General features: G+C 43.1%; 2 protein-coding genes across 2 annotated transcripts in view; one reads left to right on the top strand and one right to left on the bottom strand.

The window, feature by feature from the left end:
• The first annotated feature begins 4,221 nt into the window (after positions 1-4,221).
• On the top strand, positions 4,222-10,028 carry c1h19orf67 (chromosome 1 C19orf67 homolog). The gene is made up of 7 exons (XM_055221796.1): positions 4,222-4,360; positions 5,823-6,015; positions 6,629-6,740; positions 8,523-8,632; positions 8,701-8,868; positions 8,944-9,051; positions 9,908-10,028. The coding sequence occupies exons 1-7, from the start codon at positions 4,222-4,224 to the stop codon at positions 10,026-10,028; spliced, it is 951 nt and encodes a 316-aa protein (XP_055077771.1).
• Positions 10,029-13,952: 3,924 nt separating this feature from the next.
• Positions 13,953-27,175, bottom strand: part of prr36a (proline rich 36a) — a 29,434-nt gene continuing 16,211 nt past the window's right edge. The window contains exons 2-6 of the mRNA XM_055221802.1: positions 26,350-26,980; positions 26,176-26,269; positions 19,810-20,009; positions 16,825-19,167; positions 13,953-15,199 (exon numbers count right to left, since the gene is read on the bottom strand). Coding sequence (XP_055077777.1) covers positions 13,953-15,199; positions 16,825-19,167; positions 19,810-20,009; positions 26,176-26,269; positions 26,350-26,905 — 4,440 coding nt within the window. The 5' untranslated portion in view covers positions 26,906-26,980. The remainder of the gene's footprint in view (positions 15,200-16,824; positions 19,168-19,809; positions 20,010-26,175; positions 26,270-26,349; positions 26,981-27,175) is intronic.

Genomic DNA, 27,175 nt, shown 5'->3' on the forward strand with positions numbered 1-27,175 from the left:
AAAGACTGTCTAAACATGGCTGCTGTGTCACAGAAAAACATGAACTGAACTAAAACCAAGGAAAGTGCTTCAACAAGTGCTCTGCTGCTCCTCTAAGGTCCCATAAAACTGTCTCTGCTGCTGCGTTTGGGCTGTGTTTGCCTGGGCACGCATGACTTTAACCAAATTCAAAATTTAAAAGTGTATTTGTTTATTTTAAAACGTTTTGCTCCATTCCAGAAAACAACAGTACCCGGTTTTGAATCGATTTAGATATTTCCAAATAGAATAAATCCTTTCTATGAATGGTTTGAATGGTATGAATGTTGATCGGACAAAATAAAGTTTGTGTTGTTAAAAGGGGGAGGTTGCAGTTAGTATAACATAGAGCTAAACTGGACAACACTGACAAAGGATAGTTATTGATAAGGCAGTAATTATGACATCTAATACACCTTGATGCCTCTCAATGGATACAAAAGGGATTCACAACCAGCACTGCACAAAAAACCCAAGTGGAAATACTTGGAAAAAGGAAAAAAAAGAAAAGCACAACTGTGGTCATGGACATTCAGTGAAGCTGATAGACACTGGCAGGTTGTTGACCCTGTATGAGCTCAGTGTTTGGACTGACAGATATAACAAATATGTAACAAATATGTAACCAACAGGACTAATAAGTGTCAGGATAGACCACCTGACAACTGGCAGATTACCTATGGCTATATTTCACAGATGGGGGCCTCATCACTTGAGCAATGAATGGTAATAATGGTAATGGTAATAATAATAAATGTTAAATAAAAAAGAAAGATGTGTGTGTGTGTGTGTGTGTGCGTGTGTGTGTGTGGGTGTGTGTGTGTGTGTGTGTGTGTGTATATATATATATATATATATACACATACATATATACACACACACACACACACATATATATATATATATATATATATATATATATATATATATATATATATATAAATATACACATACACACACACACACATATAGTAATGTATAGGTGTTGTTAGGCGTGTTCTATCAACTGGATTCGATCAGTTCAAATCACAAAAATGTTTTCCCCTGACAAATACAATCTAATAAATAACTTTGGATCAGACCGGTGTCCCTAACAGCCTGCGTACGCAGGACTTAAGCCAGGCGCTCTGACTACCTGCCTCTCCCTTGACCCAAAGGTAAAATACAACATGAATATGCAAATATTATGTTGAGCAGGTTGACGCCTTGGTTCCTGCCTTTAAAGGGAACTGTTATAATGAATAAATGATTTTCAGTGCTAAACTTCATTAAACAGTATTCAGACGAATATATGAAATCAGTGTTTTGATATATACGCATAATGCACCTAAGAAGCTTTATTCAAACTAATATATGCTTTCAGTGTTTTGATATACATGCGTGATGCAGAAGAAGCTTTATTATTTGATATACCCTTTGGTGTATATGAATACATACGTAGTATGCAAGTATATATGTGTGTAAGTATGTTTTATGGTATAGGTGTGTGTATATGTATGCATTTGTTTTTGTTATTATACAAACAATAAAAATTTGATCACAAAAAAACCCCAAAAAACATTGTTTATGTTCACTCTTTGGTGACCAGTGTTGTACAGTCATACTCTGTTGTAACCAGCGGGGCGTAGGGACCAAAGGTGCGAGACTCACGAAATTTTAACAATGTCTTTATTCACAATAAGTGTTCATAGAAACCACAGTTCATTAATCCACAAAGCCGGGGAACGAGGGTGCTTCATAGCATAGTGTCCCAAATAACATAGTTCATAAATCCAGAGTAGAATAACATAGTTCAAAAATCCAGAGTAGCTGGGGAGCGTGGGTGCGGGTCCGTGAGTGCGGAGAGACACAAGTGCATGACAAGGTAAGACACAAGACCATACCAGGGCGGAGGTGCGGGTGCTGGGGGAGTCCGGAGCTGGTTCTCGGGCGGAGATCTGGAGCAGAGCAAAAAAGTTCCAATAAGACAAGAGTGTACAAAAAAGGATCAAAGTACTAAGCCATGAGCTTAATCACGTGAAACACGCGGACGTTCCGGCGCCGAGTGTCTGGTCCTGACTCCTCTTATCCACGGCGGGTGGTGTTGATTGCGTTGATGGGAAGCAGGTGCGCGCAGGAGGAGTCAGGACTCCGCCCAGCTCCAGAGACAGGCAGGTGAGGGAGGGGGGAGCGAGAACACAAGGACAGCAAAACAGGGATCACGACATACTCATAACACTAGTTGACCCTCTCCAAGAACTTTTAGACAAAATGAGGAAGCACTATGATCAAATGTTTTCTATCTCTGGAATCAATGACGTAATGACGTTGATGATTGGTTTTCTGACACATTTGGGAAATGGAAAACTTTCTTTATCTCGTTTTTCACCTCTCTTAACATTATTCCTCCTGCTTACATCATAGTTATGTCTGACTCTGTGACTGAAGACAATGAGTACAAGACTAACTTATGGTATTGTTTTGGAGGAAATGAATGTCTTTGATTTTCGGGTTGCTTTAGGGATACCATAATTATGTACAGTACTGTGGATTTATGAGGTGTCTTCAAAAGGTTGCTGGGAGCAGAACCACAAGATGTCTTTTCCTATTTAAGTCAGAAGGTAAACTCGTACTGCTCGAGAATGTGAGTACTGTAACAAATGGGTTTTTGGATCTTGTACTAAATAAATCCACATGCTTCAGGTCAGTAGAATTATGATTTTTGTGTTTGCTTATTGCGGTCTCCAGATTACAACGGATAATCTCTACATGGTGTGTTTAGTCTACTCATGAATGTATATGCTTTTGTTTTTATCCTTAGAATTATATTTCTTGTTTTAATTTTATGCTTGGAGGGTTTAGGACTTTATGTTATGTCTTTTGTTTTTATAATTTTTTTGGTTGTTTGATATTGTTTTTCCTTTCACTGTTTGTTCACACCATGTGGCATGATGTGAAGAGGGGGAACTTAATTACATTAAGAGTGTCTATAAACCCTGTGTGCACATCCCAGTGCTCTCCATCTATCCTTTCCGGAGAGTCTGTTGCTTCATTGTTCACTTTACCTGTGTGGAACTCATTAAACCCTTCTGACTTTATGTCTCAGTCTCTTGGCCCTCTTTGACTTTACACCAGAAACGAACATTCTTACAACACGCTAGGTCTAAGGGTGAACTGTGCCCGAGCCATGTTTTGCATCATTATTCAGGCTCCTAATGGCTGCTCTCACTCCTATTACCATACTGGCTATTAGCAAAGTGGTTATTAGCATACTAACTATTAGCAAAGCAGTTATTAGCATACTAGCTATTAGCAAAGCAGTTATTAGCATACTAGCTATTAGCAAAGCAGTTATTAGCATACTGGCTATTAGCAAAGCAGTTATTAGCATACTAGCTATTAGCAAAGCAGTTATTAGCATACTAACTATTAGCAAAGCAGTTATTAGCATACTAGCTATTAGCAAAGCAGTTATTAGCATACTAGCTATTAGCAAAGCAGTTATTAGCATACTGGCTATTAGCAAAGCAGTTATTAGCATACTAGCTATTAGCAAAGCAGTTATTAGCATACTGGCTATTAGCAAAGCAGTTATTAGCATACTAGCTATTAGCAAAGCAGTTATTAGCATACTGGCTATTAGCAAAGCAGTTATTAGCATACTAGCTATTAGCAAAGCAGTTATTAGCATACTAGCTATTAGCAAAGCAGTTATTAGCATACTGGCTAGCACTCTTGTTTTCTTTGTTGAGATTTAGGTCTAATAGATTCCAGTTCAAAGTTGGATTGTCTTTCGTAACAAAAATGACCTCTTTAACTCTCCTCTCACACCATTTCTTTTCTTTAAGAGCTGTACTTTACCAACATTAAACTGCACATTGCGCTAAACTGTGGCTAAATAAACTAACCAGCTCCGTGATCAAAAAATTCGAAATTAACCTTTGACACTTGGTGATGCGCATTGTCCTCTTTGTGCACTTTAGCCAAAGTTAGCCACTGCAAAGGAACTAAAGGAAGTCAGGCGGAGTTTAGGTAAGAGTGGTGTTTGCACAGGTTGTCTAATTGTGTTTTGTGCACCGATGACATTAACATTAACACTGAAGTGTGCGTCTGTTTTCTGGTCTACACACTGGTACACACACAGCAGTGATGGCGCACACAGATACTGGCGCACACAGAGCGGGGATGGCGCACACCTCAGATACTGGCGCACACAGAGCGGGGATGGCGCACACCTCAGATACTGGCGCACACAGAGCGGGGATGGCGCATACCTCAGACACGCCCGGACCAGAGCAAGAGATGCGCCAAAGCGAGTGTCCAGGACCTGAAGACTCGCGCTGTGCCGAAGAGGCGCACTCAGGTCAGAATAACGGCACTGCTCTCCTGTCATCATGACAACAACACACCAAAAAAGACCACACCAGCCATGTTTAGTGAGGAAAATATAAAAGTACAGCACTGGGCTTTTTGTAATGTGCACCAGAACACACAGGTCTCTTCATGATTTAAATGGACCGATGATAATCTTTTCATTGGTAGTGATGGGACGAATGTGTTTAGTTACAGAAAACTGAACACCTGCATTCAAATGTGCAGGGTGTCCACTAAGTCTCTACAATGTAAAACATTTATGACAAAGGTAACTGGTAAGATAATATCTTAATCAGACTTGTTCTGTTGTTTCTGTTTTCTTTTCTTTTCTTTTTTTTACCTATTTTAACACACCTCTCTTACAAGATCCCTGTTTTCCTCAGATGTTCTTGGTCCTCTTCTTTCTCTCTAACACTGTCCCTGTCTCCACAGACTTTGTTCTGTTGTTTTGTTGTGTCTGTGTGTCTGATCGTGCCCGTGCGTCTGATCATGTCTGATTGTGTCTGTGTGTCTGATTGTGTCTGTGTGTCTGATTGTGTCTGTGTGTCTGATTGTGTCTGATTGTGTCTGTGTGTCTGATCGTGTCTGTGTGTCTGATTGTGTCTGATTGTGTCTGTGTCTGATTGTGTCTGTGTCTGATTGTGTCTATGTGTCTGATTGTGTCTGTGTGTCTGATTGTGCCTGTGTGTCTGATTGTGCCTGTGTGTCTGATTGTGTCTGTGTGTCTGATTGTGTCTGTGTGTCTGATCGTGTCTGTGTGTCTGATTGTGTCTGATTGTGCCTGTGTGTCTGATTGTGCCTGTGTGTCTGATTGTGTCTGATTGTGTCTGTGTGTCTGATTGTGTCTGTGTGTCTGATTGTGTCTGTGTGTCTGATTGTGTCTGATTGTGTCTGTGTGTCTGATTGTGTCTGATTGTGTCTGTGTGTCTGATTGTGTCTGTGTGTCTGATTGTGTCTGTGTGTCTGATTGTGTCTGATTGTGTCTGATTGTGTCTGTGTGTCTGATTGTGTCTGATTGTGTCTGTGTGTCTGATTGTGCCTGTGTGTCTGATTGTGCCTGTGTGTCTGATTGTGCCTGTGTGTCTGATTGTGTCTGATTGTGTCTGTGTGTCTGATTGTGTCTGTGTGTCTGATTGTGTCTGTGCGTCTGATTGTGTCTGTGTGTCTGATTGTGTCTGTGCGTCTGATTGTGTCTGTGTGTCTGATTGTTTCTGTGTGTCTGATTGTGTCTGTGTGTCTGATTGTGTCTGTGTGTCTGATCGTGTCTGTGTGTCTGATTGTGCCTGTGTGTCTGATTGTGCCTGTGTGTCTGATTGTGTCTGATTGTGTCTGTGTGTCTGATTGTGTCTGTGTGTCTGATTGTGTCTGTGTGTCTGTCAAATAAACCGCGTTGTGGTTGTGATATAAACAAACACTTGAGGAGTTTACACTTGTATGTTTGTTTTCTCCAGCCGTGCCGTCCCTGTCAGTGCTGACTGCTGTGATGCTGGCGCCCCCGTGTGGTGACGACACAACCTCCAGCTGCCCTGGCGACACGTGCTGTCTGGAGGAGAGTGCGTCCGACCCCAGGCTGTCCTCAGTGAAGCAGCACATGCATTTCTTTATCAACAAAGCAGATGACCTCCACAAACAGCTCTCCAAAGGGTATGCTCACAGTTAAAGAGGCTGAAAAACATTTTAATAATTATTATTATAATTACAATTATAATCTTATTTCACTTAAAGGGCCCATATGACTCTTTCCTCTGATCTTTGTTCTAATGTTGTTTCCTCCTTACAAACAGTTGTGTTTTTTCTCATTCACACATGTTTAACACACAAACCCTGCATATTTAGGCTGAGTTCTTCTCTCAAACTGAAAACACTCTGTTGCACATTGTGATTTCAGTGTGTGGAATACAGGAAATGCTCTACTGTGTTTTTAAACTTCATACACATTCACTAGAATCATTTGGATCATTTCAGCCCTGGAAATGCCAGTCTCTACTGAACTAAAGGTAAAATGAGGTGTTAACTTGAAAACTACCATTTCGTGACATTACAAGGTGGAACAGAGCATTTTTAGCTTTGGAGATGTACAAACTAATCATAAAGAGTTACTCAAACATGTGTGAATGAAACAAAACACAACTCCAGGTCTATTTTTGAGGAGGAACAGCACTAGAACATGGATTACAGCTCATAAGAGTCAGTTTTGTGTAATATAGGACCTTTAATCAGACCCAAAGCATTGATGTGTTTGTATGTGTGTGTGTAGTGTTTCAAACAGAGAAGATAATACAGCGTTGTTGGCCAGTTTCCTGTTCACCTGCCAGCCGATCTTTAACTACCTCGCAGCAACAGCCCATGGCCCTGTGTCAGACTCAGTGGTATGTTTTTATTTTAAAACATAGAACATATAAAACATATGTGTTTGTATGTTTTTATGTAACATATCCTTTAAAACACATATCTCAGAATTATGTAAAAGTTTAAAAACAAATGTATTATGCCATTGAAGAAACAAATTGTCACAACATTCAGGGAACCAAAGATACAGACTCAGAGTAAGGTTTCATAGAGCTTATCAACAGGAGGATGTGAATGCTGGTTGGAGGAGCTGGGAGTAGGAAGCTGGTCAGAGGTGCAAGGTGGGTCCAAGAAACGGGATCTGGTGAAAAATGAGAAACACCAACTGAGTACTATGATCATAATCACAGAAAACAGACTGAGCCAAGCAGAAGTGTACCACAGAGGATACACTGACGATCTGCCAGCATGTCAAGGATGGTCCCTTTGTTCTCCAGAGGTGGATGCTCAATTGCTGATCAGCTGCAGGTGTGTAGTGGGCAGTACCAGAGTCTACTCTCAGCTCAAGGCACAGAAGGGAGGAAGGAAGACGGCACAGAAGGGAGGAAGGAAGGCAGCACAGAAAACACACGACTGGAATCTGGACACAAATCTTGTGTCCCATTGAATTACAGACAAAAAACTGTTCAAGCGTCTGTGTCTATACTGTTTTATGTAAATATAATAAACACAGACTGCAGCCTCTGCTTTAAACCTTTAGACTCTTTCACTCAGCACTTTGTTTCATAGCAGAAGATGAGTTTAAACCCATCACTGTTCACTCTATTCCTCTCTCCTCCTCTCTCCTTTTTCAAAGAAAAGAGAAAAGGAGGGGAGAGGTAGAGGAGAGAAGGAGGCAGGAGAGGGGAGGAAGAGAGAGAAAGAGGAGAGGAGGAGAGAGGAAGAAGAGAAGAGGCGGAGAAGAACTTTTAATCCAAGATGTCATGATTGTCTCTGTCTAAAAACTGGCCGCTCTAGAACTGAAATGGAAGAAAAAGCTTTTGGCTTTTTTACTTCCCAAAAATGGAATCCATCTGAAGGACATGTCAAACTGGACTGAGCCACTGCAGCACTTTAATAATGTGGAGATAAACATTTATAATCACACCTGCTCCTGTTTTTATCTTTTAAATGGACCTGTTCAGATGTTTGGTTTGTTTGTTTTTGTCTGTATTGTTCTGTAGTTTAAGGACTGGCTCAGAGGTTTTGCCAAATGATGCACATGCAGTTATTTTTCAGATATTTGCAAGTTAAAATTAAGTAAGTTATTATTATTTAACTAAAACAGATAACTGTCTTAATGGCCCCATATTATACTACTCTCTGATCTAATGCTGTTCCCTCCTCAAAAACAGACCTGGAGTTGTGTTTTGTTTCATTCACACATGTTTGAGTAACACTTTATTATTAGTCTGTCTACATCTCCAAAACTCAAAATATTCTGTTCCACCTTGTGATGTCATCATGTGGTAATACAGGAAGTGCTCCACTGTGTTTTTAAACTCCATACACCTTCACTAGAATCATTTGAATCACTTCAGTCCTGGAATTGCCAATCTCTTCTAAACTAAAGCTAAACGGAGCTGTTATCTTAAACTACCACTTCATGACATCACTTCAGGTGGAACAGAGCATTTTGAGCTTTGGAGATATAGACAAATTAATAATAAAGTGTTACTCAAACATGTATGAGTGAAACAAAACACAACTCCAGGTCTGTTTCTGAGGAGGTAACAGCATTAGAACATGGATTAATTGGATGGATTTCTGAAGCAGTAAAACTCAGTAACTATCTTTAACTAGTTTTAATTTGGTTTTTTTAGCGTTCTCAGCTTTTGGAGTGTTCTCAGATTCTCTGTAACAAACTGGAGAATTTGGTGTTGACATGTGCCGGCAGCCGTCTTGTGTCTCTGAATGAAGCGGAGCCTCAGAGGTAAACAGCTGCACATTCAACAAAATGAAACCACACAATGAACCAAATTATGTTCCATGTTTTCTCAGCATTTCCCATTTCCACATCGGCCAGTTCAGATTGAGCCCATTCAGCGTGACAATTTTTTGGTACTGTCGGCCCACTCCATTTCTGGCCCAGGCCGACACGGGATTCCACAAACGAATGCGGTGGAATGTGGGCCAGCTTGGTGAAACAGAAACAGATAACACTGAATTGTAAGGTGTTTGTTCCGTGAGTTTTGGTGGGATCTGAAGACATTTTTTTGCTTTTGGTTTTGCTTTTGTTTGTAGTTACTTCCTGTGTTGTGAAGATGTGGACACTCTGTCTGGAGGTGTGAGAATGTGGTCCATCGGTCAGTGGATCCAGGTCAGCCCTGAAACTGACGACATAGAAGAGTGGTAGGTGAAATTAGACTCAGACCATAGTCTGTGTGACGTCACTCACAGCGTTCAGCTCCAAATGAAGCTCAGCAAGGCTAGCAGTTATAGTTATAGTTATTTGGAGCAGAGTTCCATATTTTGAATTCAAACTGCGAGTATCATAGCAACCAAAGAGCCAATCCAGAGTAAGGCTATTGAAATTAGCTCCCTTTCCAGCCCACACCGCTGGTTTAGCAGGGAGCAGGCGCTTAGCAACGCTGTCAATCAAACCTGTTGTTAGTGCTAGCAAGAGTGATCTCTGGGAAAGAAGGCAGCTGATTTGTCTGTTATTAATGTTCATATCTTGATTTACAGACACAATAGTGAAATAAAAAACCCAGGACCATGTAGAGCGGGTTAATACGAACATTTAAGACCAAAATGATGAGTCTGACAGCAACAGTTACAGAGAGAGGGGACACAATTTTTACATAGAAAGTGAACTGTAGCCAGAGTTGATGGAGCTGGAAGTGCGCCCTTGATCACTTCCTGTTTGGAATGTAGCGGCTAGCAGGTTAGCTATGTACACCTATATACACTCTACGATTCAATGTTTATTTTTATTTTTACTACTTTCTAGATTTTATACACACAGAAGACATCAAATATATGAAGTAAGATATATGGAGGTATGTAGTAAAGAAACCAAAGTGAAATAACTCTACCAAATATTTTGACAAATCAAAGAGCGGAGACTTGGATTCCATATATCCTACTTCATATATTTGAGGTCTTCTGTGCGTTTAAAATGTAGAAAGTAGTAAAAATAAAGAAAAAATCATGGTTGTATGGATATTGCATTGATATGGGCACATCTGTTTGTTTTTGGCATTAGGATCCTGTGTGGGGTTCCTCAGGGCACATATCTGAAGCGCATGATTTTGGGGAGTGAGGAGCCGTCCTGTGGCGACGCTACTGATTGTCTACTGCAGCTGATAATGTTGGACCAGAAGTGAGACCAATTCAGCTCCTTTGACGACGGTTTTAAGAGATATTAATGTTTTGTTAATGTTTGTAGCTCTTGCATCTGCTGCAGTTTTGTTGAACCTTGTGAATTTGAGTTTTTACACCAAAAGTGATCGAAATTCATCTCTTATGGGGAAAAAAGTTCCAGTTTGTAATTTTAAATGTAAATAGATACCAGTTCGACAAAGCCTTTTACAGCATTTTTAAAAGTTTTATAGATATTAATGTTATGCTGTGAATTTAGCCATTTTCACACAAAAGAAGCCAACAAGCAGTATTAAAAACATTTTATTTACATTTTGTTTCTATTGAAATTACACAGAAAATGACACAACTGGAAATAAGCTGCCATGTTTTGGGTGAAAGTACCCTGCTCATTTTGAACAGTCAACATAGATCGATTAAGACACAAGCAGGCTTTAAACCACATTTTCAAAAAAATAAAATACTAAATGGAGGAGATACATTTCATAAAGGAAATCTAAAATCAACATCTATAATCATCTGGAGCTCAGTTCAGTAGACAAGACATAAAATGTGCTTCATGTTTAAAGCAAATCCATTCTCTCTCATTCCCAAATATAAACTCAATCTATTAAAACCAATTCTTCAGGTAGTACAAAACATTTAAGTAGAAAAAAAATATATTTCCCATAAACACCCAGGGCAGTCACAAAACGGTACATGGATTTAAACAAACAGTATCTGAGGGAAGGCTCGTCTGTGAGGTAACACAACGCATATATGAGTATTTAATACAGAGCTGCAGCTGGGACGGAGCTCTGAAGGATTTAAACAGGGAATGATGTGAGGAAGACTGAAGGAACAGAGTGAGAGAATGTTTGTGTTTAATATAGAGCTGCAGCTGGGACGAAGCTCTCGAGCATCTGTACAGGGAACAATGTGAGGAAGACTGAAGGAGCAGAGTGAGAGAGAGAGTGTGTGGGGGGGGGGTGTGTGTGTGAGAGAAAGTGAATGTGTGTGAAAGAAAATGAGTGTGTGTGTGAGAGAGAAAGTGAGTATGTGTGAGACAGTGAGTTTATGCAAAAGTGACAGTGTGTGCGCGTGCGAGTGTGTGTAGAGAGAGCACTGTGAGGAGCCCAGTGGTGGAAGTAGTACTTAATTTTAACACTCAAGTAAAAGTATTGAAGTACCCATTTAAAAATATACTTACAGAATAAAAAGTAAAATATTTCGAGGACATTTTGAGTCTTGTAAAGCTTCAAATGTGATTTTGAAAAAGATTTTAGCTGAATTTTGTTCAACAGAAAAAAACATTGATTCAGCCGTTTGTTTTTATTTATTTTTGTTTTGCTCAAATTCTGAATGTGTTCAAAATAAACCCTCAGCCTTTTCAGCAGGTCTCACACAATAATAAAAATACTTTTACTTTTCAGTCCAATTAAAAAATGTAGTGGAGTAGAAAGTACAGATACTGCTGTCAAATATACTCAAGTAAAAGTACTTTTACTTCATCACGTTCCACCACTGGAGTAGCCCAAAGGTTGCCAAGCCTAAAGTCAATGAAAACTGCACCTCTTAAAATATTACATAGTTTGATCAAAATGAGTGAACCAACAGAGTGAACCAAAGCATATGGAAATAAGAGAAAAAAACCCCCTCCAAAACAAACAGACACAGGCAGAACACACTCTATGCAATAAATACTTTAAAAAGCCGTCTGTGCATTCCCCATAGTTTTATTCACAGCAACATCGGTAATGTCCCAGAGTTTTCATATATGATAAATGTTTGCATTATAAATAATTTTAATAAGTTAAACCACTGGAGAATTCTGGTCTACTATGAGACAACGCCCCACTGGTCTGCTAACACGAGGACACGCCCCTCTGGTCTGCTAACATGAGGACACGCCCCTCTGGTCTGCTAACACGAGGACACGCCCCTCTGGTCTGCTAACACGAGGACACGCCCCTCTGGTCTGCTAACACGAGGACACGCCCCTCTGGTCTGCTAACACGAGGACACGCCCCTCTGGTCTGCTAGCACGAGACAAAGGGGAAACATTTATATGTGTGTTAGAACAGAGATGTTTAGTGCAATCGCTTCGCCGATAGTGGTTAACAGCACATAACAGTGTTTCAGTACAAAGACTTTAAGAAACTCTGGACCCCGGGTCATAAGAACAAGATGAAGGTGTAGTCATTTTGGCACAGACCCCGTTAACTATGTCAGTTAAGCCCCAAAGACACATCTGAAAACCAAACATGTCCATTTTTGTCTCTTGAGTAAAGCACGTGTGAGGCGATGGTTTCAGGTGAATGGGAAGTGAAACTGGACACTACCCACAATCCTCTCTATGGGTTTGGGGGCAGGAGAGCAGGATGGCCTAAGGTGCCGATTTACTGTGTAGTGGCAAGTAGAGATCGATTGATAAGGTTTTTTTTTTTCCCGATACCGATTGTTTAGAATCCAGAGAAATATGACCAATATGCTCTGCCGATATTTTTGGGCCAATTTTGATTATTTTCCCATTAAATTTACTACAAACTCACCCCAAGCCCTGTTTTACCACATATCTATAAGAGCCGTGTGTGACATTTAGTGCAATTAGCTCTTTGTATTTAAGTGTTAAAATAAAGCTTTGTGTGGATTTTTAGGCAGTAAGTAGACCACAACAAAATATTTATTGAGATTTAAGGCCGAGCCCATACACTAAAGTCAAATTATCAACTCAATATGCCAATATATCTGTCTACCTCTCGTGCCGAGACTCATTTCTGTGCTACAGTTCACACATTGGATGTTTACTTAACCTCAGGCACGAGAATAAAAGAGGTATCCAACTTGTATGGGGTATTAAAAGAGGAGGTATTTGACTTGTATGTGGTATTAAAGAGGGGGTTGACTTGTTGTGTTGGCAGTTAATATCCCATAGACCACCATGTTTCCTTTTATTATTTTAAAAATCCTATATTTGCCCCAAACACATATTTACATAATGTATAAGTTTCACTTTTCGTTATTTGATGCTCACCCTCCCCCTTCAGGACGATCACAACACAATCAGCTGCATCCCACTAATGAAACTAATGCACATCACATCGGGATTGTCCAGTTGCTGTGTAGTTTTGCATCATGTTTTTGTATATTTAGGGAGAAATGTCATGTGAGAGCATGGGTGACATAGGCTTGTGGGCGGAGCCTTGTATAGGATCTAACTGCTGACTGTAAGCACGGATCAAAAAAGATCGCTAAATTAGACACATGAATGATGTCAAAAACACACCTGAAGAGGTTTTAGATGACGGGACGACATTACAACATGGAAGAAAGCTTCAAAAATAACAGTTTGCATAATGCCCTCCATTTAAGAACGTGTGAGGAGGATGGAAGAGCTCCAAGTAAACGCTACAGGTGTTAAAGTATATGGTCCATTACTATCTCAAGTATACAGCAGAAACTAGAACACAGTCAAGTCAAAACACAGGAGTTCATTCATACAAGAGCCAATCACATCGTTTACACTGAAGGTCAGTGTCATCAGCTGGCCATTACCCTGTGAATGTGCTTCAGACCAGTGCAGAGGTTATGCAGATGACAGTTTTATTTGAAAAATGCCCCTCCTCATTCAGACTTCAGTGGCACTGAGGCAGAGCTATGGAGTTATGGGTAGAACAGCAGACAATGTGTTTTTCTTTGCTTTTAATTGGCTCATTTTTGTCCGTGGACCTGCCGTTTTCACCCCATTTATTTTGTTTCAGAGTCAGTTAAAGTAAATATTCGAGGACTAGACTGGTATCAATCTGTATAAAAAAAACAGATCAATCTGGATCTATAATTCCTCAGCACTGATCCTAATTTATACCTTTGCCACTAAAACTGCTCCAAAGCTTTGATGTCGTCTACATAACCTCTATACAGAACATGACAATATTCCACCATCACATTCATTAGTGATGTGTCTCCAGCTCCACCACCGTCCACTCCCCCTGAGAAGAGGCACCGCTTGTTTCAGGGGAGAAGCTGCTCACAGAGGTGACGGTGGCAGAGGGAGGGGTCAGGGGCGGGAGCATGCTGGGCCACAGGCTGCTCTCCAGAGGGCTCAGAGTCCCACCCGCTCCGCCGGGGAGGAGCAGCAGGGAGGAGCAGCCGTCCCCGTTCAACAGCAGAGTCTGATTGATCAGCTGATGCACAATGTCCACCTTCTTGCCCCACTCCAGCTCCAGCGGTGAAGGCTTCCTGGGGGACTGTGGGGGGGTGGAGGTGGAGGTAGAGGAGGCGTCCCCGTCATCGTCTCCATTCTGGGTGGGACTCTTCGGTCTCTGTTGGGTGCTCTGTGTTTCAGGAGGCTCGAAGCGCTCCCCTGTGACCAGGTTTAGCTCATTAACCATCTCTTCCTCACGTTTCGCCTCCTCTTCATCTTCGTCGTCACGTTCTAGAGCTTCATAGATGGTGCAGAGTCCAGAGGAGGGTGACAGCAGCAGGGGCGTTCCTTTACTGGACTCCTGTAGTTCTTGTTGCCACTGTATGATCTGCTGCCGCTGTTTGAGCTCCACCTGCTGCTGGTGCAGCTGAAGCTCCAGCACTTTCCTCTGTTGTTCTTGTTTTTTGGCCTCCTCCTCTTCCTCCCGTTGCCTCCTTTCCTGCTCTTCCTTATTTGTTTTTTTCCCCTCTTCCTCCCTCCTGATCATCTTTTCCCTCTCTTCCTTATCCTCCTTCCTCTTCATCTCCTGCTCCACCTTATTCCTCTTCTTCCTCTCTTCCTCCTCTTCCCTCCTCTTCCTCTCCTGAGCCTCCTTATTCCTCTTCATCTCTTCTTCTGTCTCATGCCTCTTCCTCTCATCCTCCTCCCTCTTCTTCTCCTGAGCCTCCTTATTCCTCTTTATTTCCTCTTCTGCCTCATCCTTCTTTTTCCTCTCCTCCTCCTCCTCCCTCCTCTTCCTCTCTTGCTCCGCCTCCTCAATGGGTCTGCTCTGTTGCTCACGGCGCTGTTGGAGTTCCTGCAGATGTCTTTGGTGCTGCTCAAGACGCCGCAGCTGTGGACTAAGGGACTGGCGTTTGGGGCTCCTTGGTGGCAGGTCGGTGCAGCTCAGCTTTGGTGACGCCAGCGTGGCATTGACCGGCTTGACGATGTCACAATAGGAGCGTGGGTAGGAGGAGTGGTCCCGGCGCTGTGGGTGGAGCAGCGCAGTGAAGCCTGTGACAAAGCAGGACACACGTTAAAACAGTGACTTTATAAAATAAGAGGCAAGCAGCAAAAGAACAGCAAAAAAAAAAAAGAGAAAGAGCAGGCAAAGAGGTAAACAAAGACATAAGCCCCAAACCTAAGACCAACGCATGTGCAAGACAAAACCAGAACTGTGGCCCGATGAAAAGTGACTGGGGTGGAGGTAAAAAGTGGGTTGGAAATATTAAGCAGAGAGCACTTTTGTGATCTGGTATTTAAAAGATGTGGAAAGAAACATTTGTGTGCAGCCAAGTTCCTGTATGTGCAACAGCTGTGACCAGTTTCAGGAGCGTTCTACAGCTGCCCGTGGAACCAGTGACACATGCACAAGCCCCGCCCCCTCTCCATGCACTAAACAGCACAACCAGAAGGACCACAGCCGGTTTAAAAGTCCAGTCGGAGAACCAAGCCGATCCCATCGAACTAGACAAACTCTTCCCAGATCAGATGGAAATCATTGTGCGATAGTGGCATGCAGAAGCTCAATTCACAATAAACAGGAGCAAATACTTAAAAGTGCAGTGGATACAAGCTCAGACAGAACAATGCCCAGTGACACAGGGACCGTCCAGGAGGAGCAGTAGTTATAGTTGCAGTTGTAGTAATAGTCGTGGTTGTAGCAGAAGCAATAGTAGCAGTACTAGTAATAGTAGCAGGAGCAGTTCTTGTAGCAGTAGTACCAGAAGTAATAGTCATGGTTGTAGTACTAGCAGCAGTACTAGTAGTAGCACTAGCAGTACTAGTAGCCGTAGTAGTAGCAGCTGTAGTAGCAGTAGGGGTCGATTGTGGCTCCATAATGAGCTCAAACTTGCTTTGTAAAGTTGAACCTAAAGATGAAGCTTCGAGTCCTTCCAGCGGCGCAGAGTTTGACGTTCTGCAGAGTTAAGCGCAGCTTCAGTGTCCAAATGGAAACAAAGCTTTATGGAGTAAAGAACATCACAACACTACAAGTCACAACGAACATGACAAACAGTGGAAAGTAATGTGGAGAAATAAATATACAGTAGAAAATACTCCATAGTAAAAATGTAATCTTTATTTAAAGGTTTTTTTTTTAAACATTCCATAAATTCAAAATGTATTAAACACATGTTAAGGTCAGAATTCATCAGGACAAAATGAAAGTGCTTAGGTTAAGAGCGATGCTTGTATTTGAACATGGCTCAAACCTTCAGTAAAATGTAGGATTAATACAGACAAAAAGCTTCAGCATGACAACATTGTGATAGCAGTAAGTGCACATCATCACACCACAATGACACAAAACGCCTCGCTGATGCCCACTCAGAACGTTCCACTGTTCTTTCAAGTGCATTTTAGAATCATTTAAAATTCCCATGCTGCAATAAACAACGAAACACCAGACACAAGCACACGATAAGTCATGAATATTGCACTACGCACATAAAGGAACTGGACCAACAACCTCTTGCTTTAGTTTTTATGACCCTATTTTGCTCTCTATTTTCCAACCCATTAACTTTTTAGAGGGGGGCCACCAAAAAAAGTCTAAAACACAGACATTCGGTACTACAAGAATGAGGAAATGGGGTTAAACAAGAGGGTGGAGCCAGCTAACATGAACTATACGTTACCTGCAAAATTCTCAGTCTTTTCACAAATAGCCGAATAGTAGGGAGGCTGGAGGTCATCTAGAGGAAGCATCTGCTCCTCTGCTCCACACTCTGATTGGGCAAAACCTTTCTCTGGAGTTGGCGTTTTGTTTTCTACAGCCTGCTCCGAGTCCTCATGGTCCTTCCCGCACTGGATGTAGGGCTGATCGGACAAACTGGGCGGAGCTGGAGGCAGGCGGGTCAGAGGCGGTTCTTTGGCTTCCTCGGGCAGTTCCTCCAGAGAGAAGGTGCCGGGACTCTTCACGCAGCTCTCGCCCGTGGACTGAGCGTTGGAGTTGGATGCCGAGGTGGTCGTGTCAAAGCCGTATGATACCTGCGAGGTAGCCGACGGAGGCGTGGCATCTTCGGCGGCACCACTGTCCTCCAGCTCCTCGTCCACTGTGGACAGGCAGCGGGCGCCATGGGGCTGCATGTTGATGTTGACCTTGCAGATGACCGGAGTCTCCAGGGAGTCGTCCAGCTGAGCCTCGCCCTCTGTGTCGCTGGCCTCGTCCTCCGTCACCGAAGAAGAGGAGGGGTTGGAGCCAGGGGCATGAGCAGAGGGCAGGAGCGCAGGCTCAGGCTGTGGAGAGGGCAGCGGCGCCGTCTCTTTAGGCTCTTCAGGAGAGCTGGCTGCACTGGTCATGGTTCTCAGTGGAGAAGATCCTGGGGCACAAGGAGCACAAGGGGCAACTCCTGACAGTGCGGGCTCTGCAGAACACATCTGCTCAGGAGTCTGTGCCTTGTTGCCAGAGAGAGTGTGTGGATCCTCTTGGTTTTCATTAGCTGCAGAGCCAAGTTCGAGCCAGGCCTGAGCCGATTCTTGTGTTGGGGTCTCAGAGTCTCCCTGACAGGGGTCAGTCAGAGGAGACTCTGCCTCAGGTGGAGGCTGCAGTACGACAGGATCTGCCCAGGGGTCAGAAAAGGGATTGGGCTGGTCCCATTGTGCAGCAGGAGCTGAGGGGAGCAAAGGAGGAGGGGGTGGGGGCTGAACCACTCTGTTCAGATTGTCCAGTCTTTCATCCTCAGCAAAGTCATCTTCGTCTGCGTTTCCGTAGCTCTCCAGGCCGCTCTCAGTCACGCCCTCACTGGCCATCTCCACATCTTCATCCTCATCATCATCTACATCATTGTCATGTCTCTGGGGTTCATCTGCCCGCTCTGATCCCACATCCATGTCCTCATCTTCATCGTCTTCATCATAGTTCACTGGGATCTCAGGGACCCTTTCAAAGTCAGGGGACCCAGCTGAGGCCCCCTCCATGTCCATGGCCCCCTTAAGACTGCCCTCCCCCAGATCATCCATACTCTCTGTGCCCTCCAGGAGCCCGGGCGCGCTGAGCTCCGAGGCGCCATGCGGACTCACACTCACCTCCTCAGAGTCCAGCTCAGACAGCAAGGCCCCGCCCACTCTCCAGGCTGATGCCCCGGCTGGACCTGCTGACCCAGGACGGGACTCCTCGGTGAGCTGCGTGGTCCCGCTCATTTCTGATATAGAAACTAACTGACTTCCCTCCTTCTCCTCCTCTTCCTCATCTTCGTTGAGGTTGTGGGTAGGAATCAGAGGGTGCTCATTTTCAGGAGCTAGCGTGGGCATCGGCGGGTGAGAAGTTTGAGTTTCCGTTACAGGGGAAGCCTTTTCAGGCTGTAAAGGTGGAGGTACTGCAGAGACCAGGGCTGCAGCTGGAGCAGGCTCGAGTGTGGACCCAGAGGGATCACAGGGTGGTTGCTGTAGCTCGATCTGAGGGGTCATTCTTAGACGACTTTTATCAGGAGCAGAAGATGTGGCATGTTCAGTTTCTGTCTCTAATACAACACATGGAGCAGAGATCACGCCAGCTTCCTCCACAGTCCCGGTGGCTTCAGAGGATGACTCCTTTGGTAACGCTTTAACAGGTTCTGCTTGTGTGTTCTGCACCACAGCTGCTCCTGCCGCTGCCGCCACTCCGGGCACTTTGGCCGCTCCGGCCACTCCGGCCTTATCTGAAGCTACTTTAGCTCCTTTGGCTGCTCCAGTTCGCTCTGGCCTCTTGCCGGCAATAAAGGGGGAGACTGCCTGAGTGGGCTTGCTTGCGAGTTTGGATCGGGGGGTGTTGGTGGCCGATGAAGCCCTGCTGACTGGGGAGCCAGGTGGGGTCGGGCCGAGTTGGGTCACTGCTGGGAGTCGAGCAGCAGCCACAACTGAGGTCTTTGTTGTGTTGGGCTTTGGTGGAAGTTTAGGATCGACCTTTGGCTTCATGTTTGCTGCCGGTTTGGAGACTTCTGCTTTTTTAGCTGAAGCCAGTGGTCCTTTTCTGGCCACAGCAGCAGCAGGCCGACTGACATCTGTTGAACAAGAAAAAAAAAAAAAAAACACATTAGATTTTTAATACGGGACCTTGCTCTAGATGTTCTCATTTATGAAGTGCAATGAACAGGGATGAACATGGATGAAGAGCGATGAAGAGCGATGGACAAGGATAGACACCAATCTTGGCACCAACCAGGCATTAAACGTTTCAGTTGTCTCTCAAGGAAAGATCACATCAAACATTGCATCAGCGTAAACGGTGTCACGATAGATTCTGAAGCTCCATATACCGCTACAGAAAAATATCGCGATAAATGATGATACTGAAACTACTTTAAGCCACCGTCACAATAATAATGCAAGATAACCCCAGTGAACAAGTTTTAAATAGACAAGATCATTAAAAAGACATGAGCTGCAGCAAATACACAGCAGAATGTGTCAGTAATTTACCATAGAAGTGACATATTCAACCCCCTTACAGCTCAAATCTTACCTTATTACATAAAAACACAAACCTGCCCACTTTTGCAAAGAAACTGTAAAAACGATTAATATTGACCCTAAAAATATCTTGTTCCAGCTCATACACTGAATGACCTATTATGTACACGTCACTATAATTACTATATCTAAAGTCTTGTATTCCGCACCAAAACAGAACAGTGAGTCTTTACCTTTCTTGGCAGGTCCAGCAGCTTTACTGGGTGGTGCTGCTGTGCTTCTGCCAGAGGGGGGCGCTGTGGCTGCTCTGGAGGCTGTAGTTCTCACAGTGCAGGGGGGCTTGGCCGTGGCTGTTGTTGCGGAGGGGGGCTTGGCCGCTGCTGCGGAGGGGGGCTTGGCCGCTGCTCGGGACATCGAGGGCGCTGTGGCAGCTCTGACAGAAAGAGCAAATATACATACTGTCAGAAAACTATCAGCTAGAGCTTTGGGACAGCTATCCAAAACAAAGGGTGTGGTTTTTCTGTGGTCCCCAAGATCCTGGAGGAAGCAGCTAAACAAAAAGAGAATGTATCATTTTACTGGGAAACAGGATTTTAAAGAGATGAGGGAAAGTAGTGAGGAAGTTTTCTGGCTCAGGTTCACGAGACCTCAAGTCTCACATATTTTAAATGCACATTACAAACGTCCTCAGATTACGCCATTTTCTGATCTCAGGTCTAATGATGAGTGATGAGGAAACATTAGAATAGAAGTTGTGTTTTGTTTCATTCACACATGTTTAACACACAAACCCTGCATATTTAGTCTGAGTTCCTCCCACCTTGTGATGTCATTTGGTGTTTTCAGTTTAAGGAACAGAGTAAAACAGGAAGTGCTCCACTGTGTTTTTAACTCCATACACCTTCACTAGAATCGGTCAGATGATTTCACCCTTGGAATTGCCAATATCTACTGAATTAAAGGTAAAATAAGCTTTTAACTTGAAAACTACCACTTAATGACGTCACAAGGTGTAACAAAGCATTTTATGTGCAAATATGTGTAAATGAAACAAAACACAACCCCAGGTCTGTTTTTGATGCTGTAACAGCATTAGAGCATGACTTGAAGCTCACAAGAGTAAATTTTTCATAATATAGGATCTTTGCTTAAGTGACCCATCTTTGCGTGTTAAATTTGTTCCTTACAGGTAGTAGTGTGTTGCTCTGGGGCTGTTTGCTTTTCTAGGACCTGAAAAGTTTGCCGGTTTAGAACAAAAGAGCAACTCTGACTGATCCAACAGCCTTCCTGCTCAGATGCCGCTCCCACATTACAATAACCATCACAATGCCCATTTGTTTCCCAGCACCGGCCATGACTCCACACAAGCTGAGGCCGCGTCAAATAGAACTAGAATAAATAGGTCTATATAAATAAATGGGACTGTATAAACTGATTGCGTGGGCAGAAATATCTGTCGGCCTAAATCCAGTTCATGATCGTAGCAGTGAGAAATCTGACAAACCAAATCAGATGAATATACTTTAATTCAATTTAATTCATTTTATTTTTGTAACGCCCAAAATCACAACAACAGTTGTCTCGAAGGGCGTTCATGTTTTGGTTGATGGGGGAAACCGGAGTACCCGGAGGAAACCCATCCAGACACGGGGAGAAACATGCAAAACTCCACACAGAAAGGCCTGGGCGACCCGGGATCGAACCAAACCTTCTTGCTGTGAGGCATGAGTGTTGCCACTCAGCCACCGTGCTGCCTACACACAAAAACAAACAGGAAAATCAAAGAACAGGAATAATCAGACAAAACAAGAAAAATCGGCCAGGCGAGGAGGAGGGAGGGGGGCGGAGGAGGGCCGAGGAGGGCCAGGCGAGGAGGAGGAGAGCTGGGCGAGGAGGAGAGGGAGGCGGGAAGGAGGAGAGGGTCCAGCTGTCAGCTGTTTATAGAGTGAATATTAAAAATTAGCCAGTAGTGAGGAACTGGAGGTCACGGGCCACTGCAAACCACACATCCACCATTTTATGATGATTCACAGATCATAATGGAACAGGAAATAGGCTTAAGAGGGCCCATAATGCCTGTGTACTGTGGTATTAAGCTTGATGCTTCAGTGAAAGGTGGATGGCTCATGTTTCATCCATCAGAGCCTGAAATCAATGTGCAGCAGAGTCCAGAGGGAGGAGCAGAGCATTACACAGGCATCCGAGGGACTTTGGTGACCTTTGCCCCCTGAGGACCTGTTGGGTCACTGAAGGGTAGACTTTATGTTTTGAACAATATACAATACAATCTGCTGCTTAAGCCTAATATTTGGCGGGTCACAAAATTATTTCAGGTCGCAAGCCAAAGTTCCCAGTTCTCCATCTGGCAATACCGATATCAGATATTTGATCTGCTGCTGTGGCCAATAACTGATAATTGCAGACAGGGACGTAGATAGGGAGGGGACAAAGGGGTGTCTTCCCTGTCCCCTCTTCCAATTTATTTATATTAGAGGGGGGCCCATGTGAGGCTTCTTACCCTGAGCCTTCAAATTTCTGTTGACGGACCTGTTTGCTGATACCAGTATTTCGCACTTAAAATCCTTAGTGAGGACAACAAATCTATCTTAAATTGTAGTAAAGATCTAACTCAATCTGTTCAAAGAAAAGGGCACAGAGAGAATTGAGAAGGCAAAAAAAAGATATATATATATATATATATCTGTGTTGAGTAATGATATTGGCTGCTACAGATATAGAAGAATCTGTATAGATATCAGCCAATATCAATGCCTCTAACGATGAGAACGACGAGAAAAATGGGAGAACCAGAACAACTCTTTGTTTGTTTTTTGAGCAGCTCCACACCAGCCGCTTTAGTCCGAGTGAGCAAATCATCCCCACGACACTGCGGGTCTAAAGAGAGAGGCCCAAAGACGTTTACTGTCATAGTGATGGACGCCGACAGCTAAAAATGCCAAGACTGCCAGGGCCGTCGCCTGCCAAGTCTTAAACATTTCAACCACTAGATCAAAAAAGTAATTAAAATGGGAAACTCTAAAGCTCAGGTCAGCAAGGAGGACACAGCAGTTTGAGAATCTACTGCAATATGTTATTTGTAATGTCTGGAGTGGTTTTATTTTGCTTTGTGTTGAACAAAATGTTAAAATATCTGCAGGGTGTGAACCTGAACTTTTGGCCGAATGCCAGTCATGGGATCATCACGGGAACACCAAACAGATCTGGAGTTGTGTTTTGTTTCATTCACATATGTTTAACACAAAAACCCTGCATATTTAGGCCAAGTTCTTCTCTGAAACTGGAAACACTCTGTAGCACTTCCTGTATTACCACATGATGACATCACAAGGTGGAACACTGTTTTTAAACTCCATACACCTTCACTAGAATCATTTGGATGATTTCAGCCCTGGAATTGCCAATCTCTACTGAACTAAAGGTAAAAGGAGGTTAACTTGAAAACTACCACTTCATGACATCACAAGGTGGAACAGAACACTGTGCGCTTTAATTCAGGATTACTCAAACATGAGTGAATGAAACAAAACAAAACAACTTCAAGTATGTTTTTAAGGAGGGAACAGCATTATAACATGGCTTAAACTTCACCACAATAAAGAACTTAAAAAACTGACTTGTGAAGTGACTCATCATTGCTTTGATTTATTTTCTCTGCAAAGTAAAATATCTTCAGACTTTAACAGAGATTTTAACATTTTGTGCAACGTGAAACTGTGTGTGAACCTGAACTTGGCTGAATGCCAGACATGTACACAGACAGAGAGGGGGGAGTGTGGGTGAAAGAGGGGCCCGGCTGACAGAGACTGATCGCTTGGTACATCGTTTAAATCACACATCAGTGAAGGAGACCCAAGGAGGGATAAATGTAAGAACTAAAACGTATCAACTTTTGTGACAACAGCAGGAAAGGGCGGGCGTTCTGGCTACTCATTTTGCCTTAAACGTCAATACTTTCCAATAGCTGAATCGTAAATTAGCTGGAACCTCATTAGCTTCTTCGAAAAGCTTGAGGAGATTTTGAGAGCGTTCTACAAGTGCAAGCATCGCCCTGTGTGTGTTTACTCCTCCCTGTGGGGCCGTTAGCATTAATAGTTGATGAGAAACTGATTTTTCCATTGGTTAGAGCACGACTTACCAACCCACGAGATGCAATTTGAACACGCTCGTTTATATGACCTTTATATGACCTGTGCAATGGTCAGTGTAGGGAGTGACTGAGATGCATCTTGAGAAAATGTGTTGTGAATAGTAATTTTGAGTAACTGAATACCACCAAATCAGTGAGTAACCGTTCCAGAATGCAGAGTTTTTCCATATCATAACCATCGACCACACTGCCAGAAGTGGAGTAAAGCAACGGGATTTCGGAACGTTTGAACATCTTTAAGCGGTGTCGTATTAAATTGTGCTTTATAGAAGTGGAACATTTAAGTCTAACACTAAATAACAAACAACAATAACTAATAAAAGGTTACACTTTCAGAATGTGATGTGGCTTAAGAGATAGATCGATATATCATTTGGCTGCAGAGGCGGCGCCAGACATTTTTGGTTGGAGTAGTAGTAAACAATAGTAATAATCCCTCTACCATGTTTGCTTTGCCATTTTAAACCAGTTTAAATTTGGCTACCCCCTATAGTGATTTATAAAAGCCAATATAGAATTCTTGTTTTATTGTAGCCTCATTTTGAAGGAGCTGCGGTCGCCATTTGAACATTTTTTGTTGAAATTAGATGTGCTATGAAAGTAGGGAAAAATCTTTGGGGGAACTATGGGAGAGCATTGGTCATTCTAAGGGAGGCTCGTGCCCCCTCAAGCCCCCCTTTCCCCTGGCACGGCCCCGTTTGGTATTTGTACTTTTTCAGCCTTAAATCTCTATCACAGGAGGACATTTATTTGGGTCAACCTGCCTTCTAAAGAGAAAGATAACTGCACAAAACGTGACTACACAGCTCACAGCAAAATTAATAAAAAAAATTAATAAATCAAATCAACCCTGCATATTGACCTAAAAATATGGGAAGAGCTTATCAGCCATCAGTTTCTCTGGATTTGGTATTGGCTATGAAAAAAAATCCATATTGGTCAATTTTTTATGTTTATATGCAATATTTGTCATTACATAATGACGAAAATTCAACTGAAGTCTAATCATAGTGAAGAGAAAGGAAATTTGACCCAATCCTGACAAAAGGACCGCTCTACATGTGAAGTAGTAACCTGCTCCCAGATCCATTATTGTTCAGTATAAAGTTGTGTGGTGCTTTTTTTTTTTTTTTAAAGGGGCGGGCTTTGGGGGAGGACAAAGGTCTAGTTCAGCCCATTAAGATCCTCTGTCTCAGGTTATTTCCACTGCCATGACTCACCCTCTTTAGCTGAAATCTGACTCAGTCCAAACTCTACAATGAGCATCATTATCACACACTTCCAAACTGATTGAGCAGCTCTTACATTTACACTGGTGAAAGGAAGAGGCATTCTACATACTGCACAAGAACAACCAAAGAAATCTATGGTCGACTGTTTTAACCATAAACTCTAAATATAAATGGACATAGCTAACCTGGTAGCCGTCACGTTCCAAATAAGGAGTGATGACTGGAGCCGGAAGCACTGGTTTCAATTCACTTTGTGTAAAAACTGTGTCCCCTTTCTCTGTAACTGCTGCTGTCAAACTTGTCATTTTGATCTTAAATGTTGCTCTACATGATCCTGGGGTTTTAATTTCACTGTTTTGTCTGTTATTAATGTTCATATCTTGATTTACAGACACATCAGGCGCTTTCTTTCCCTGAAGTTGCTCCCACTTGCATTAGCAAGAAGTTTGACTGACAGTGTTGCTAAGAGCCCGCTCCCTCCCTAAACCAGCAGTACAGGTGAGAGGGAAAGTTACTTTCAGCTTTGCTCCTGATTGGCATTGGTTACTATGATAAGTGTGGTCAGAATTCTAAATACAGAACTTGATCAGCTTTATTTGACTGGAGCTGAACGCTGTCAGTGGCGTCACTCCCTTAGTCCACTTCTTTATACGGTCTATGGTTTTATCACAACTGAAAAACTAAAAAAAAAAAAAAGCAGGAAAATGAATAATATTTGAACCAATTGTCATTTCAAAGACAGTGGTATAAAGTGTGTGTGTGTGTGTGGGGGGGGGGGTCCGTTCATATGAGTATATTTAGATGCCATAGTGAGCGCCAGCTTCAAGTCCATATTTTCCGTTCCGTTTTTTGTTTTTTCCTTCATGCCCGATGCCAATATGAAGTGTTTAGAATCCAGAGGCACCAATGGACGATCAAAATCGGACCGACAAAATCCAGCCAAAATATTGGCAGATCTGATTAAATTGACTACAAACTCCAACCTTTAAGAGAGCTGTGCAGTCACGTTTTCTTGTTGTATTTTCGCACTCAAGTTTTCAAATGAAGCTTTATTTGGATTCTTTAGGGGCAGTATGTCAGCCAAAACAAAATATCTGCCTGTGCTGGAGACTGAAGGCCAATTAGCCAATGTGCAAAAAAGTGCAAATATTGGTCAGCCAATACATCGGCCCATCTCTGGAAGTGCATCTGGTTCTTACCTGGCAGTCTTCATGGAAGCAGAAGGATCAGGTTTTGTCGAAGTGGAAGTTCCTGCTTTTGGAGCCGTGGATCCCGTTGGTCGAGCGACTGGACCTGCACAAAAACAAAACACAAAAACTTTATTAAGAATTGTTGCGTATCAAAAGACTTTCTATACATTTCATGAATCCCACCTGCAGGTTTGGGTTTCGACGTAGCCATGGTTTTCTTAAGAGCGGCACTGGCTGGTCTGGTTCCATTAGATGTTGCTGTGGCACCAGAGGCAGGTCCAGGAGGTTTCTTGTCAGGGATCTTGACTTGAGCCTTTGTTGTCAATGCACTTCCTGTAGAAACTGCCTGTGTTTTTTTGGGCGCTGCCGTGGTCCCTTGGGTGGGAGGCTTTTGGATGAGGGGCTTTTTGGCAGGGGCATTCCTTGACGCGACATTGTTCATAGGTTTGACATCAGCCCCCGGGCGCCGAGAGGTCATAGCGGCTCTTGATCCAGGCACAGACTCAGTCCTGGACAATGGAGCCTGTTTTTTTGTTGTTGTGGGTTTATGTTTACCTGCAGCTGCTGCAGCCTTTCCATTGGCAGCAGGTGTAGTCTTGGGGGCACCATTTCCTGTAGCTTCCTCTGGCGGTGCTGTACTCAGCTCAGTGGAGTTGTCATCTGGTGGGTTGGCGGGCTCAACTACGGCCGCAGCATCTGTGGGTTCTGTGGTCTCCATGGTAACCCCATCCAGTTTCATTCCCTGTCGTGAATGCCAATGTAGGGTACGTTTTCCAATGGATCTGGCCAATCAGAGCCGACTTCTGTTAATGTCCTGTGAAGAAAAAAATTCAGACCAATTTTTGAAAGTGAAATGGGCAACTGCACATGGAGCAATAGGCAAAAAAGTGTTTCAAGGGGGATTTTGGGGTAAAAATAGTCTTACGACAAAGAAAACCCCTCCTTGTATACGGGTCGCTGCTCAATAGATGACTCTGGAGGCAAGTTACATGAAGGAGCAGAGATGGGA

This window comes from Periophthalmus magnuspinnatus, chromosome 1 (assembly GCF_009829125.3).
Source record: "Periophthalmus magnuspinnatus isolate fPerMag1 chromosome 1, fPerMag1.2.pri, whole genome shotgun sequence".
NCBI classification, from domain to species: Eukaryota; Metazoa; Chordata; class Actinopteri; order Gobiiformes; family Gobiidae; genus Periophthalmus; species Periophthalmus magnuspinnatus.

What these genes read in the sequence shown, in the direction of transcription:
- c1h19orf67 (XM_055221796.1), top strand. Translation starts at nt 4,222, where the DNA reads ATGGCGCACACCTCAGATACTGGCGCACACAGAGCGGGGATGGCGCAT. An exon ending in TGCCGAAGAGGCGCACTCAG is followed by an intron (nt 4,361 to 5,822) that starts GTCAGAATAACG and finishes TGTTTTCTCCAG; the next exon opens with CCGTGCCGTCCCTGTCAGTG. An exon ending in AATGAAGCGGAGCCTCAGAG is followed by an intron (nt 8,633 to 8,700) that starts GTAAACAGCTGC and finishes ATGTTTTCTCAG; the next exon opens with CATTTCCCATTTCCACATCG.